The sequence below is a fragment of the Arachis hypogaea genome, chromosome 20 (genome assembly GCF_003086295.3).
Source record: "Arachis hypogaea cultivar Tifrunner chromosome 20, arahy.Tifrunner.gnm2.J5K5, whole genome shotgun sequence".
In the NCBI taxonomy this organism is placed as follows: Eukaryota; Viridiplantae; Streptophyta; class Magnoliopsida; order Fabales; family Fabaceae; genus Arachis; species Arachis hypogaea.
The window spans coordinates 142,166,110-142,183,047 of NC_092055.1; the positions used below are offsets into that span (position 1 = coordinate 142,166,110).

The window sequence follows — 16,938 nt, forward strand, 5'->3', positions numbered from 1 at the left end:
ATACTAGACTACTAGTTTGGATGCCAGCCAAAAAGACAAGATTTTGAGTTGAACTCTACATTCTAATAAAGGGATTGTAAATTAGTAAGTTGTGAACAATTTTAGAAGAGAACCCCCTGATTAATTAATTGAAGTGGTGAGATAGATATATACATTATCATTTGTTTCTACAATAATAATCCATTTTCAGTCAATGAACTATTATTGGGGATTACTATTATGAAATAATATTTTTATAGGAGTAAAATATATTTTTTTTCCTTTAAATTTGATAGAAGTTTTAAAAATATCCTTAAATTTTATTTTATTTCAATTTTATCTCAAAAATTTTCGATTTGCATTAAATATATTTCTAGTGACTAATTTTTTAAAAAATTTAGAACTAATTCAATAACAATTATATATATAAGAACAACTTTTAATATAAATAAATAAAATATAATTATCATGCATTATTGTTGAATTGATCTTAAATTTTTTAAAAATTTAACTGTCAAAAATATATTTGATGTAAATCGAAAATTTTTAAAATAAAATTAAAATAAACTACAAATTTATGAATATTTTTAAAATTTTTATCAAACTTCAAAGATAAAAAATTTATTTTATCCTTTTTATATTCATAATTAAGTATGGTCATAAATTAATAAAAAATAAGAGATGGATTGTTGTTTCTTGAATTAGTTAAACATGATTCAAATGAATCAAGATGTCACTTTTTGATTACCTAATCATAGTATTTTATAACTGAAACTGTTTTTAATGTTATATATGAAGGGAAAGAGTGAATGCAATTACCTGCAAATCCAAATTGATTTAAATTTTGATCAAATGGGTCACATCTTACATAAAAAATTTTACAAAATTTTTTTGTAACAAAAAATTATCAAAATTTATTAATTTTGATCGATTTTATTTAATATATTCTATAATAAATAAATATTAAATAAGACAAATTTAAATTATTTAAATTAATTATTTTTCGTCCCCTTGATATTGTCGAAAACTTTATTAGTCCAAATTAATCAAACATTAATTAATTTAGTTGTTATATCTCATGAATAGTATTGATCCATAACATCAACATCAACGGTATAATTCAACCAAAATATTATATCTTTTATATACTTTTTACAATTTATATTAAAATAATTGATAAAAAATACAAAATTTTATCCAAAGTGGTACTTACGCGTTGTTTTATCCAATTTAATATTCTCATTCTATAAAATCCACGCAATTTACATGGCTTTTCTTCTTTCCTTCCTATTAAGAACAATGGAAATTTACTTTACACGCCACAATCTTAACGCGCCACAAACATAGCATATAAAACCCCCACAATGCATTCATTCCAATATGCTTCATATAATTACAAAATTGTTAATTGGTAGCAATTTAATTAATTAGTTTACTTTATAGTGATGATGAGCATGGTAGAGTTTGAGAGTGCTTTAAAATATTTTGATGAAAATGGGGATGGAAAAATTTCCCCTTTGGAGCTCAAGAACCATGTGGCCATCTTAGGTGGCGAGTTTCGGCATGAAGATGCCGAAATGGCCATCGCCGCGTGGGACTCGGACGGCGATGGATTCTTGAGTTTGAATGATTTTGTTGAGTTGATGGAAGAGTCCGGGGAAGAAGAGATGTTGAAGGATTTAAAAGAAGCGTTTGAGATGTATATTGATGTTGAAGAGTTGAGTGAGTTCATAACTCCAAAGAGTTTGAAAAGGATGCTTGGAAAGTTGGGAGAATCAAAATCTATTGATGAATGTGAACTTATGATCAAACATTTTGATCTCAATGGTGATGGCCTTCTTAGCTTTCAAGAATTTGTAATCATGATGGGAGTTGAATATACATCTGTTTGTTAATAGATTGTTACGTATATAAAATAAGATTCGAATTTTAAATATTTGTTTAAACAGGCTAAGGATTGCATACATAAGGCAGGATTCGAACCCTCGACACTTGTTTAAGCGGTCGAGTAAGCTAACCACTCGACCAATCAGCTAATGTTTATTTATTTATTTTATTGTAACTTTCTTTTTGGTACTAATTGTGACTTTTTTGTATTTTGGGTTGGATTGAATCAATTTGTTTGGACAAAATTTTAGTCTCACATATTACAAAAAAATTCGAATTCAGATTTTTTATTTGGTCATATAATTCATTTTGAAATAAAAAAAAGGATAAATAAAGCCCAAAGATAGCAAATGGAAAAATATAAATATTTCAATTAAGCCATGTCCAAAAAAAAAATTATTTCAATTAGGGTAGTCTTAACCTTGGAGAAAGCAACTTAGCAAAAAAAAAAAAAATTAATTTGAGTTTAACCAAATTAATATAATTATCAGGTAACCTCTCATGAGATGTTATTGTGCTCAAGTAGTGTTAACTTGCAATGGGAATTAGTTTGCGACGGTTTGAGAGATGTTACAAAATGAAGAGAAATTTGTCCTAAAAAACCAAAATATATAAATAAATGGATAAATATAAAATAATAAAAAGAATAGTACTTGACTACCACCTCTAGAAGATTTAGAACCATCAATGAGCCACCACTACGATATTCCCTTTTCGATTTTTCCTTAGAAAAACTAGGCCAAAATTTTATTGTTTAAGCTAGATAATTGGCTTTATATATAGAATAAAATTTTAAATTGGTCTTCCGTAATCAATTAATTACTTCTTAATTTTTATTTTTTAGATATTATTTCATATATACTTTTTTTTAGTAAATTTTAATGGTTTAAAATGAGACTAAAATAATTCATTTTGTAAATTAGAAACAAAATAAAAAATTACAGTGGACAATAAAAAACATGACTATTTATTTAAAGATGTATTATATATGTGAAGATGATAACAAATACATAAATACATGTTATGTTAAATTAAATATATTAAATTATCTAATAATTTTTAATATTATATTTGCATAAAAATATTTTTATACAAATAATCAATTTAAAGATTAATCAATTTGTATTGATTGAGTGATCAATTCACTCGTCTTCGTCTGCTTAAGTAAGTGTTAAGAATTCGAACTCTACTTTGTACATGCAATATGTAACAACCCAGACCACCACCTGCTAGCACGATATTGTCCCACATCGGTTGGGGAGGAGAACGAAGCATGCCTTATAAGGGTGTGGATACATCTTCCTAGCATGACGCGTTTTGACGAGTGAGTGTGAAGAGCTTCGGCTATCATCTCTATCGTCAAAAGCAAAATCGTGAGGTTTTGTGTGCCAAAACGGACAATATCGTGCTAGCGGGTGGTTTGGATTGTTACACAATAACCCATTATAATTATTAATTTATAGAACTGTGAAATACCATAGAACACACAAAAAAAAAATCAGTTTAAAAATTGTATTGTTATCAAAATCATGAATTTCAATTCCTAGCAGCAGCCACATTTGACCCAGTGGTTGCATCTTACACAATTTCTACTATGAAGACTCTGGTAAAAAAATATCAAAGAGTCAAACATAGTATAACATAAAATAATCGATTATTCTCTTCCCTTTTTTTGGTGTGTGGTTACGCCATGTCATATCCAAATTGCAGCAAGAGAAGCAAACATGGTGAGAATGAAAAGGAAGAAGAAGTTGCAGTTTCAATCATTTCAAAGAAACCAGTCATTCAAGTTGCAGCCATATGCGGTTCTCTCCGCAAAGCTTCTTATAACAGAGGCCTCATTCGTTCTGGTACTTTTTTTTTTTTTTTAATTTCTTTTAAAATATTTAAATTAATAAAAAAATATATAAATATTTATATATTTAACACGTCTTTAATGATCTAATTTTTAATATTTCTGTCATAAAAATTCTGATATCATATCATAATACAGCGATAGAATTAAGTAAGGAGCAAATTGAAGGACTCCACGTGGAATACGTGGAGACGGCGGCGCTGCCGATGCTAAACACCGATCTTGAAGTGGACGGGAGGTTTCCGGCAGAAGTTGAAGAGTTCCGGCAGAAGATTCTAGAAGCCGATTGCTGTCTCTTTGCTTCCCCTGATTACAACTACTCTGTCACTCGTAAGAATTTTATTTTTCTAATTCTTCTTCAATTCTCACCACAAAAATATTTGATTTAATAATCTAATATCTTGAAAGAGAGAAATACAAACATTATGATTAAATAACAATAATATAGAAATTATTATACTCTGATTATTCACGCAATTTTCTTGTTCTTTTGTACTGTTAACTGGACATCTTAATATAATTATGCATGTAACCTGATATTAATTTCTAATATAATCAATTTTTCTTTTTCCGTAATCATAAGGATAATAATATCTTAATTATAGTGGATATATATATTAGACATGACATGGATAATGTTACTGCCATTTCATTCTTAAGATTATCTACTATTAGCTCTTTTGTAGACAAATATAACTCATATATATTTTTTAAAAAAAGAAACATATTAATAAAAAAGTGAAAACTCAGGTGCAGACGACTTCATATGAAATTGATATCTGAGAGTTCGTTAGATAATTTGACTGATTTGACTAAATTTTTATCTAACGGCTCTCAAATATCAACTTCACATGAAGTCAACTTCACCTGAGTTTTTACCTAATAAAAACCTATCTTTTAAAATATTTAAAGTAATGTTAAATATTTTGTGCATATATATACTAGGTATACAAAACACTAATGAATAGAGGTACAAGTGAAAAAAGAAAGAATATATCTTGATAATACTTAAAATTATAAGAATAAATAACATTGTATAAATGAAACATAATGGAATTAATTTTTATTGAATTATCACAATATAAAAAAATTAAGGAAAAGTATAAGGACGGTGAACAATACAATTATACATACAGTAATATCTCTTTTTCACTTGTGATTTTTGTAGGGGTATAGTGTGTTTTTATTTTATTAGGTCAATTTTAAAACTTATTGTTCACATTATTTACGAAAGTCATTGTCTACCTAACAAAATCGAAAAACTAATGTCACATTATCCATACTAAAATTGACAACTATTTTAAATCAAATTAAGTGAATATTTATATGCAGTTGTATTCATGTGAAGTTACAAATTTAAAAGTCATTAAATAACACTTGAATCAAATATATCAAATTATTTAAAAGTTTTTAACTAAGATAACTATACGTGAGTTTTTACCATTAAAATACACTATTATTATGTGTTTACAAAGGAAATCATCAAAGATTCAAAGATAATTTATTTACTAACTGCCATTATTTGTGTTTATGGTATTAGCAATTGTGAAGAATGCACTAGACTGGGGATCAAGACCACCAAATGTATGGGCAGGAAAAGCGGCGGCCGCCGTAAGCGCCGTGGGTGGCGGGAGAAGAGCGCAGTACCATCTCCGGCAAATCGGAGTGGTCCTTGATCTCCATTTCATCAACAAACCGGAGTTCTACATGAATGCTCACCGGCCACCGGGGAAGTTCAACGTCGACGGCGACTTAGTTGATTCCGATACGAAGGAGGATCTTAAGGAAATTCTTTTGTCCTTGCAAGCTTTTACGATGAGACTTCAAGGCAAGTGTTAATAACTTGCTATAAGGGTAACAACACAAACAAGCATAAATAAAAAGGGTGGAGAAAACAACACTATGTTCATCAATTAAATTCCACTCATCATTAAACTTGTAATTTTTTTTTTCGTCCTCCTTAGCTTGGTGCAAACTTCAACTACCAAGGATAATGCATTCAATTATATTCGAGATTCTAAAAATTGTATTATTTTTGAGTTGGTAGTGCTGCTATAAATTTAAAAATCCGTGAAAATTCATATATAATTGTATTTATAAGAAATTGATAATTAAAAATATTAAATAGTAATTTAATTAAATATATTAAATTATTTAATAATTTTTAATTATTAACTTTATATAAAGACAATTACATATAAATTTTTACTTTAAAGATTTATAACTTCAATTAGGATGTGATTGTTTTTAAATAAGATATAATAAAATAATAGGGTTAAGTACAATTTTGATCTCTAAGGTTGTAGGGGATGAAATTTTTTTTCGTCCCCGACCTTTTTTTTTTAACAAAATGGTCCTCTAAGGTTTGACTTAGTTTTAAAATCGTCTTTTTTATTAATTTTTTAATTTTTATTACTAAATTATTCCTAATAAAAAATTTAAAATAAAAAAAAAAGAAAGAAAACGAATAAAGAGAAAAAGGGGAAAGAAAAACGTGTTAAGGGAGAAGGGTGGAGGGGGGTTTTCAGGGAAGAAGAGAGGGAAGGGAAGGGTCCTCGCCGCCGCTGCCGCTGCTCTTTGTTGCCGTCATTGCTGCTCTTCTTCGTTCAGTTCTCATTGTCGTTGCTGGATCTCACCGCCAAATCTTACTGCTACTCATCTTCTTGACTCGACGTCGACGCCAGCAGATCCGCGAGGGTGGACGTCGCGCGCCGCTCACCGTTTTTGATCCTCCTCCTCGCTCGGTTTTCAGTCGTCGTTATTCCTCGCTGGTTTCTGGTTTCTTCTGTTTTCTTTTTTATGATTCCATTATCTATTGTTGTTGTTCTTTTGTTGTTTTTATTCTTCTGATTCCATTATCCATTGTTTTTTCTGAGTTCTGAGTTATGGGTTCTGAGTTTTGATGATGATGATGATTTTCTGAGTTCTAAGTTTTTGTTGTTGTTGTTCTTTTGTTGTTATTGTTCTTCTGCTTCTAGTTGCTTTTGTTGTTGTTGTTCTTCTGATTTCATTATCCATTGTTGTTGTTGTTCTTTGCTTCTGGTTGTTGTTTCATTGGTGTTGCTTCTATTTAGCTTCAGCTTCTGGTTCAGCTTCTGCTTCTGGTTGATTTTGGGGAAGAAGGGGGAAGGATATTTCCATTTGAAGGACGATTTTAAAACTAAGTTAAACCTTAGGGACCATTTTGTAGGCAAAAAAAGACCAAAAACAAAAAAAATAATATATTTATAAAAATCAAATTTCTGTAAAAATGAATAGAGATTCAAACAATTCATTGATCTTCGACTAGTTTAAAATTAAATTAAAAAAAAACTTATTACGTAGAGTATATAAAATTATACATAAAAATTCTTAAAATTTACCTCATATTAATATATGTACACTAAAACATTACGTTACTTCCTAAAATTAACCCCATCAAAATGCAACCGTGGGGATTCATCATTGTGAGAAATGGAGAACCACAATAGCTCTCCTAGGGTTTCTACCCAAGTCCTCGATCTTGTTTAACGCAGTACTAAAAAAGTTAAGGCGCGAGACGTTGATCTCAACTAGCCGGGGGTCGGCATGGAAATCCTTGCCGATAGTGTGGGGGAGAAGATCACGGAACTAAAGTTATCTTACAAAGAGTCTTTCTTGGTTACACCAGGTTTGATGGACAAAGATAATAACTTTTCTAACGAAACTATCAATGAGGATGAATCAAATCCGGCAGATCGGTGGTATAAAGAAGATGAGGACTTATTGAAGAGGGAGAAACCTTTTAATCCTTGTCCAGAGATCAAAGTATCAAAAGAAGAATTTGATGAATGGTGCAAGCCCTGGCATGCTGCTCTCATTGTCAAAGTCCTTGGAAAAAGAATCCATTTAGGATTCATGGAGCAACGTCTGAATAGAGACTGGACAAATAAAATTAAGATTAGTGTTATTGATATGGATCGAGATTTTTTTTGGTTCATTTTGCAGAAGAAGAAGACTATTCTCATACCCTTCTTGGAGGACCATGGATAGTGGCGGGACATTATTTGATAGTACAAAGATGGAGACCATTTTTCTTATCTTGAGAGCAACAAGTGAAAAAGATTGCTGCGTGAATTCGTATCCCAAATTTGCCTATTGAGCTATACAATCACCACTTCTTATGGAGAGTCGGCTCAGCCATTGAAACTATGCTAAAAGTTAATAGAACCACATGTATTCACTCGAGAGGTTGTTTCGCTAGGATTTGTGTGAAAATTGACTTATCAAGGAAGATGGTGCCAAGAATATCGGTGCTCGGTAATACGCTTAACATTGAATACGAGGATCTCCATCTTATTTGCTTCAATTGCAGGATCTATGGTTATCGGTCAGAGTTATGCGGGGAAACACCGGCGGCTAGGGAGGATCACAGGGCGGAGGTGGCGCAAGGAAAACAAGTGGTGTTTGAGGGAGATTTGGAAGCCGCTAATCATGGGATACAAAAGAAGATCACGGATAAGCTGATTATGGATAATAAATCGGGTAATAATCAACTTTCCCCAAAATTTGGGCCTTCGATGATGGTCCAAAAATTTCATAAAAGGAAACCAGAAAAGCCGCAACATGCTAAGAGACCATTTAATCAAATCAAGGATCTTGGTACAAGTAAGGAAGGATCTCATAGTAACGGTAATCAAATCATGGATAAGGGGTCAAGGTTTAATGTGTTATATGATGACAAGAATGAGGAAATCTTGGAGGATATTAATGCATGCAATAATGAGCAAAACAGCCCCATGCCTATTGGGCCGGTTATGGAATCAGTGATGAATGAAGGAGGGGGCAATAGACCCGGTCCAAGTTGAAAAGCCGGCAGTAGATAAAGCCAATGGGACAATATTACAAGAGCAGAAGTGGGTGCTAAAACCAAGCGCAGGAAAAAATCCTCAAGTTCAGAAGAAAGGCCTCTCTTTTAATCTTGGGCCTAAAAAAATTGGGAAACCAACTAAGCCCAAACTAAAGGAAATTGATAAAAAAGGCATTAAAATTAAGAAATCGTTAGTTATGGCTCAGTCAAGTGCATCCGCATCAAGAAACCTTAAGATGGTGGCGAGGGAACAAGAGATGCTTGAGAGTATGCAAAGACTTCAAAGAGAGCAACTACAACTGACAGACTTCAAAATACAGTCCGAGAATTTCATGGCGGCACACGTAGTGAAGAATTCCTTTTTCAACCAGGGTGAAGCTTCTACGAGAGGGGGAAAACAACTAAGTCACAAAGAAAATCCTCCACCGGACAAGCCATCAGAAACTTTTCCGCCTAAAGGGAGCCTCCATCAGGGCGAAGAGGATCAAAATTTGACTAACCTGGCTAGTTCGGGGTGCGACAGCGAAGGCCATGTGCTGAGGGTCTCTGGTCTGGTGACCTTCTTTCTTCGTGTTGTTATTTATGAATCTTTTAGTTTGGAATTGCAGAGGGGCAGGGAAAAAGCTTTCTCTAGCCTCATAAGAGATTTGCGAAAGGAATATAAGGTCAGTTTTCTAATTTTGGTTGAAACTCATATAAGTGGTGCTCGTGGTAGATTGGTTTGGGAGAAGTTTAGGTTAAATGGTAGTTTTATTGAAGAGGTTAGAGGATATTCTGGCGATATTTGGTGCCTCTGGGATACTAGTCTCTGGAAGGTGGAAGTCCTCAGTCATAATTACCAAATTGTTTACATGAAAGTTAGTTATAGAAATTCCGAGCCTTGGTTACTCTCTGCTATTTATGGTAGCCTCCAACGGACTAATCATAGAACTTTATGGAATAATATTTGTAATCTCAGTTTTGATAGTGAGCTTCCCTGGTGCCTGATAGGTGACTTTAACGCTACTCTTCATGATCATGAATGTAGGGGTGTGTCAGGTAGTAATAGAAATGCGTGTGAATACTTTCAATCCTATGTCTCTGAAACTAGCCTTTTTGACCTGGATTTCTCTGAATGGCCTTATACTTGGAGAAGGGGTGATTTGGTTGAGCATTTAGACTGTGGGCTTTGTAACCTGGAATGGCAAATTCGATTTCCAAATGCTAATATCAAACACCTTCCTAGCTTCAAGTCTGATCATTCTCCTCCCAACCATGAAAATGATCGTCGTAGACCTTTTAGATTTATGGCTGCCTGGCTGACACACCCAGACTTTCCTAATATAGTGAACAATAATTGGAATCTTGCCGGTTCTTGGTCTGAATGTATTTTTAATTTTCAAAATGCAGTTAAATCCTGGAATTTTAATGTGTTTGGAAATATTCACAAAAGGAAAAGCAGAATTATTAGGCGTTTACAGGGGATTGCAGATAACATGAATTTTCAGAATAATCACTTTCTTCAAGACTTACAGGCTTCTCTTTAGAAGGATTATGAAGAGATTCTCTTCCAAGAAGAGGTGATGTGGTTCCAGAAATCTAGATGCAAGTGGATTGAGTTTGGAGACCGCAATACAAAATATTTTCATGGTACTACCTTAGCTAGAAGAAGAAGGAACAAGGTGGACAGCCTCCAAGATATTGATGGTAATTGGGTTAGTGATAAAACTACCCTGAAAAATATGGCTTCTAATTTCTACTTCAATCTTTACTCTGATGATACCCTTGATTCTGAGTTTATTTTGAGGAATTCTTTTCCTACCCTTCCTCAAGGAGATCTGGATGCTATTGGCAATATGCTTTCTTTATCAGAGATTAAGGATTCAGTTTTCAATATGGAAAGCCTTAAAGCACCTGGTATTGATGGTATTCAAGCAGTTTTCTATCAAAATTAATGGGATAGAGTTGGTCTTGATTTGTATAAGCTTGTTAAGGGAATCTTTATGAACCCTGCGAAAGTAGGGAAAATAAATGAAACTCTCATTACGCTTATTCCAAAAGTGGAACCTGTTATTAATCTGAAACAAATGCGACCCATTAGTCTTTGTAATGTCTCTTACAAGGTGATTATGAAGACCCTGGCTAACAGGTTGAGAGGAGTGATGGATAAGATTGTCAGTCCTACCCAATGCAGCTTTGCTCCTGGGAGACAGAGCTCAGACAACATTATCATCACTCAAGAAGTCATTCACTCTATGAGAAATAAGAAAGGTCCTAAAGGGTGGATGACTATTAAAATTGATCTAGAAAAAGCTTATGACAGGTTGAAGTGGAGTTTCATTGGAGATACTTTGAACGACATTGGCCTCCCCCTGAACATCATTGAGCTCATATGTACTTGCATCTCCACTACTAGGATGACAATTCTTTGGAATGGTGATGCCTTAAATGAATGTTGTCCTACTATGGGTATCCGGCAAGGTGATCCAATATCTCCTTATATTTTTGTTCTATGCATGGAAAGGTTGTCTCATCTTATTAATTCTGCGGTCAGTTTGGGGTTTTGGAAGCCCATTCGTCTTAGTTGGGAGGCTTCTGAGTTATCCCATCTTTGTTTTGCGGATGACTTGATCCTTTTCTCAGAAGCTAATATGGAACAAGTTGACATCATCAAGAGAGTTTTATAAGCTTTTTACACGAGCTCTGGACAGAAAAATAGCAGTGAAAAAATGAGAATTTTCTTCTCTAAGAATGTGGGACACCAAATGAGGAATGATATAAGCAATTTCTTGAATTTCTCTAGAACGGATGACCTGGGTAAATATTTGGGAGTTTCGATCATCCATTCAAGAGTGACAAAGGATACGTACAAGGAGATTGAAGCTAAGGTCAAAAGGAGACTTAACAATTGGAAGGCTTCCACCCTATCCTTAGCGGGGAGAACCACTTTGGTGAGATCTGTCCTATTTGCTATTCCTTCTCATACTATGCAAACTGCTTTATTACCTACTGCTACTTGTAATTTTATTGATCGTAAATGAATGAGCTTTGTTTGGGGAGAAACAGAAAAAGTTCATCTTTTAAATTGGCGGACAGTGAGCAAGCCGAAACCTTATGGTGGGCTTGGGGTTAGACATGCTAAAGATTTGAATTGAGCCTCCATGATGAAAGTAGGCTGGGGATTGATCGAGAAGAAAGATTTCCTCTGGTTAAAGGTTTATAGGGCTAAGTATAGATGCAGCAATGACATGGTCCCTCGTATTGAGAGGAGGCATAATGATTCTAATCTGTGGAAGGGAATCTGCTCGACTTAGGATGATGTTCAATCTAATTCTATTTGGCGTATAGGAGACGGGTCACAAATCAATTTTTGGGAGCATAACTGGGTCCCTAATTTAGGAAGATTAAATAAGTTTCAACCTCAGGTAAGTTTTATATCTGATTCAGGAATCTTACTTACAGATTTTCTTACCGTTTCAGGTGGCTGGGATATTTTTAAACTTAAAAGTTGGCTTCTAGACATGGTGGTTCAGAAGATCTTGGCTATGTCACCACCCTCTACTTGGAAGGAAGGCGATCATATTGCATGGGCGACCTCCCCTGATGGAGCCTTTTCCTTGAAATCTGCTTATAATTCCTTACAAGACAACCCGAGAGTCCAAAATCAAATCTTCAAGCTTATCTGGAGATGAAAAGGTCCGGAAAGAATTCAGTATTTTTTATGGCTTGTGGCTCATGTCGCAAGATGCAGCTTGCCCACGTTGTCAACACGGTAATGAAACGACTATGCATGTGCTTCGTGATTGTCATTTTGCTAGAGCTACCTGGAATTTATTGCAGCCCAGTAATTGTATTGGCGACTTTTTTAGCCTAAATCATATGGATTGGCTCATTAGAAACTTGTCTTTCTCTGGTGATTGGTCAGTAAAATTCAGAGTGACTTTATCCTCACTGTGGTATTCTAAAAACAAGCAAGTGTTCGAAGGGAAGAATTCTAATCCTAAAGGGGTTGCTGAATCTATTATAAACAGGAGTTATGAGTTTGGCGCAGTGATGAATGCGAAAATTACCCCGAAGAAGACCAATACTAATCGAGACTTGATCCGTTGGTTCCCCCTAAATGAGGACTTCATTAAGATCAACGTCGATGGATCCTTCTTCAGCCACACGGGAAATGCAAGTTGTGGACGAGTATTTCGTAATCAGCTGGGAAGTTTTGTCACAGGTTTCTATTGTAATCTAAGCAGCTGCTCGATCATATAAGTTGAGCTATGGAGTATTATTAGAGGTCTTGAGATCGCAGTGGCTAATGAATTCCAGTATGTGGTTGTTGAGTCGGACTCTGAAATGGCCATAAATTTTATTAAAAATGGATGCTCGGCCCAGCATCCCTGTGCAACGCTTCTTGAGGATATTGCTATTCTTGTGAGAAGAATCCCACAGGTGAATTGGAACCATATTCTTCGGGAAGCGAATTCGGTGGCAGATATTTTGGTTAAGAAAGGACAGAATCTACCACATGGGCTCCATGTTTTTTATGCTTCCTCTCCAGACACAACTCATACTCTCTCTTTAGATGCTTTTGGCTCTCTCAAATTGAAAGGATGTAATTAGTTGGTTTTACTTTATTTTGTTTATTTTTGTCTTTCTGTTGGTGTCTTTAACCTCTCTACTCTACAAAAAAAAAATGTAACCGTAGAATTTTTATTAATGTTTCTGTGAGTGGTACTTAATTTATTATTCAAATACTAATTTAAGTTCTACCAAAATTTCTGTAAAAATAAATTACACTTTATAATAAAATTGAGAGTAAAAATATTGAAAGAATTTATTCTCGAATTTCAGCAACAAATAATGATGGTTAATTGAAATATTTAGACAAGATTTGACTCATGACCATATTATTAAAGTTAGAGAAACTTCTCTGCTTGGCCTTCTTAGAACAAATGCATTCTTTAGAAGAAATCAAAATATGACCAAATAAAGTATTGAAATAATATCAGATATATACTTTTAAAATGATTGAACTGAAATAATCAAAAAGAAAATTTATATGATGAAGTGGTTGACATAATTTAGGCATACCACTACATCACTAATAAAATTAAAGTGGTTGAAATGGAAAAAAAAAAAAAAAAAAAAAAAAAAAACCTGTAGTCACAATCTATATTCTCCAAAAAATGTAGTTCTAGAATAATACACATACGTCATACGTGTATCATGCTGCGTCTATTAATCCGAGGAATTCCATTTTGCTTGGGAATTAATTAGCATCACTATTTTTTTTTTACTTCTAAAAACGTTACCGTATTGAGTGGGTCCTCTAAATTTTTTTCTTCAATATAAATTTTTTTCTCACATATTCCAAACACAATAAAGTATATCTTAAAATTATTTTTTAACTAAAATATCTAAATATAATTGATTGTCACAACTCACAAGCGTTTCCAAACGTACTCCTAGGTAGCGTTTGGTGGAGAGACAGAGACGGAAAGTCTAAGACTGAGAGACAGAGACTAAGAGACAGAGATTGAAATAAATCTTAGTATTCTGTTTGATGCAAAGTGGGAGACAGAAACTAAAACAAGAATAAAACTCTAATTTAATTTGCACAAAGAGTAAAATTAGAATTAATTAATTGAAATGAGGGTATTTTAAGTATAAAATGTTATTAAAGTTTCAGTCTCCATCTCTAAAAATTTTAGTCCCATGTGTCCCTACTTTTTGGAGGTACTGAAATATTGAAATTTTAGGAATAGAGACAGAAATTTTAGTACCAGTCTCTGAACCAACAAACATGATACTGAGTCTCAGTCTCCCAATCTCTGTCTCAGTACCTCAAAACAAACGCTACCTTATAACTCATGTGATTTATAGTTTAAGCAAAATAATTGGTAACCCTACTTTAAAAGTTTTGGAACGTAATAACCACTTAAGATAAAAGGGAAAAAATGAATATATAAATCTCACAGAATTTATATATATTTTTATCTTTAAAAAAAATATAATAGTTATGAAATACGGTTGGTAGTTCAAAATGTTTATACATTATTGTGGAATTTATATATGAATTATTGCATACCAAGCCTTTGGTCCTATTATATTTGTTTTATTCTTTCTCTTTTAAGGGACACTTTTCTATTTTATTGGTGTTGTTGGAAGGGTTGGTATCTTTTTCTTTAGTGACATCTTGTAATTTTTTTAGGGTACGGCTTGGTTTATATGTTTGTCCTTTTTGTATTTGATTATATATCCTCTTTGTGCGTATTTTGGACATTTTTTTATTAGTAATAGTTTAAATTTATTTTATTTAATATTTATTAATTATAATAATAATTAATAAATATTAAATAAAATATATTTTAATTATTTTTATTAATTTTTTATTATTAAATATTTTTATTTTCTTATTGTGGTGTTTTGATACTTTTTAAATCAAAGTTGAATGTATCCAAAAATGAAGGAAAATTATTTTATGAATTTAACTAATATGTTAAGATTACTATAAGCAAAAAGTTTTATGCTTTTTATTTTAATAAATATTAAATAAATACATTAAAAATTTAAATTTTATAAAAACTATTAAGATCATATTTTTAAGTGACATAATAAGTACACATATATATATATATATATATATATATATATATATATATATATATATATATATATATAAAATATTAGTACGTTCTTCTTAGATTAAAAATTCATTGAGAATACTATCGTCATAAGTTTGTAAGATAAGTTACTAAATATTTATAGATGTAGTTGTTATCAAATGATTTATCCCTAAATATTATCTTGTTAGATTAAAACACATCATAAATAATTATATTTCTAAAAGTATGAATGTTTACAAACTAATCTAGGTTAGTGAGGTAGTTAGTTTATATCACTTAAAAAATTGATAGAGATTTAAATTCTATTTTATATATGTAGTAACTTATTCACTAATAATAAACTCTTAAATAAAATTTAAATTTGCAGTGAATTAATCATTTACTCGTTGGATTAAAAAATATTGCTAAAAATAAAAAATATAAATGTTTTTAAAAAAATAATATGAATGGTGTTGTGCAAGTGATTAGTGCGCTTGCTAATAAAGCTTTTTAGTTGTAACGGCATCTAACTTTAATTATCACCTCTAAATAATAAATAAATAAATAAATAAAAACTTTAGTCATGTGTGAAATTGTGTATAGTTATATATTTCGTTTAGGTTAGTACGAGTAACGTAATATAAAAGTAAATAAATAAATAAATTATGATACGAGGAATGTTTATCATTGCCGTGAGCCCGTGACAGTTAGTACAAGAAAGAAAAAAGTTTCGGACATGAGAAACTTGTTCTTTAATTTTGGTAACTAAAAACAAAATTTAATTAAAAAATATTTTATTATTTTAAAGACATCAGTCAAAAGAACCAAAATAAAAAGTTTTAATTCTTTAAATATACATTAATAATACATTGAAACATTTTAATAGACTATAGTCTTTAAAAATATTTCAACAATAAAAAAATATTATATCAATTACATATTTGTGTATATAAAAAAATGGGGACAATAAATTTTAAATTTGGCCCAATACAAGAATAAAAAAAGAAACTCAAACAGTTATTTCAAAAAATTAATCATTTCAATCCTAATTTACCAATAGAATTTATCCAAATATCCTCTCTCACAACTTTTGCTACCCCATCCTCATCAATCATCCCACTTCTCCGCGTTAGAAGCTCCCTCACTAGCCATTAAACAACCATCTACATATTTATTAAAATAATCATCCGACTGCCTAATGAAATGACCATCTAATATTTGTTAATTGTATATACTTAAACTGAATCAAACAAAATAATCATCCAATTAAAAATTAAAATAACCATCTATAATTGAACATCCAGCATCTAAATCCGTTGGTTGATGAAGCGAAATCTAAGAAAGTCAAGTTGGCTGCGCAAGACAAGGCATTTTTAAAGTGGGCTGCGTTTGTATGTACAAAAACGGGAGCATCATGGACTAAAATTAATTGCTTGCACAATTATTAGTGTGCTATCCTACGTTGATCTTGGACCTATATTTATGTAGGGGGAGACGACGTCGTTGAAGGCAGCGGCGGCCATGATGGTCTTGGACTGTGCGACGGACCCAACATATGCAAAAGGAGTCTCTCCATTTACAATCTTGCGAGGCGTGATGGGCGTATGAAAACAACACACTTGTGTGTCCCTTATAGATTTGACGACATTGAGAGGGAGAAACCGTCGATGCAAGGGAGGGGCTGCACGACTGGCTCGATGCGGGACTGCGTAATAATGACGCAAACTGCGTGACGACGATGCTGCTGGACGTTCGTGGTGCACACGTTGGTGTGAGCTATGGGTGATCGCGGCTGGTGTCTATGGCGGCAT

General features: G+C 32.5%; 2 protein-coding genes across 2 annotated transcripts; both read left to right on the forward strand.

Annotated features, from left to right (window-relative positions):
* Window positions 1-1,433: 1,433 nt before the first annotated feature.
* On the forward strand, window positions 1,434-1,874 carry LOC112786694 (calcium-binding protein CML37). Its single transcript, XM_025830063.3, has one exon. It carries the CDS (start codon window positions 1,434-1,436, stop codon window positions 1,872-1,874), a length of 441 nt encoding a protein of 146 aa, XP_025685848.2.
* Window positions 1,875-3,328: 1,454 nt separating this feature from the next.
* Window positions 3,329-5,753, forward strand: LOC112785357 (NADPH:quinone oxidoreductase). Its single transcript, XM_025828827.2, has 3 exons — window positions 3,329-3,716; window positions 3,860-4,051; window positions 5,262-5,753. Exons 1-3 carry the CDS (start codon window positions 3,557-3,559, stop codon window positions 5,558-5,560), a joined length of 651 nt encoding a protein of 216 aa, XP_025684612.1. The 5' UTR covers window positions 3,329-3,556; the 3' UTR covers window positions 5,561-5,753.
* The last annotated feature ends 11,185 nt before the right edge of the window (window positions 5,754-16,938 follow it).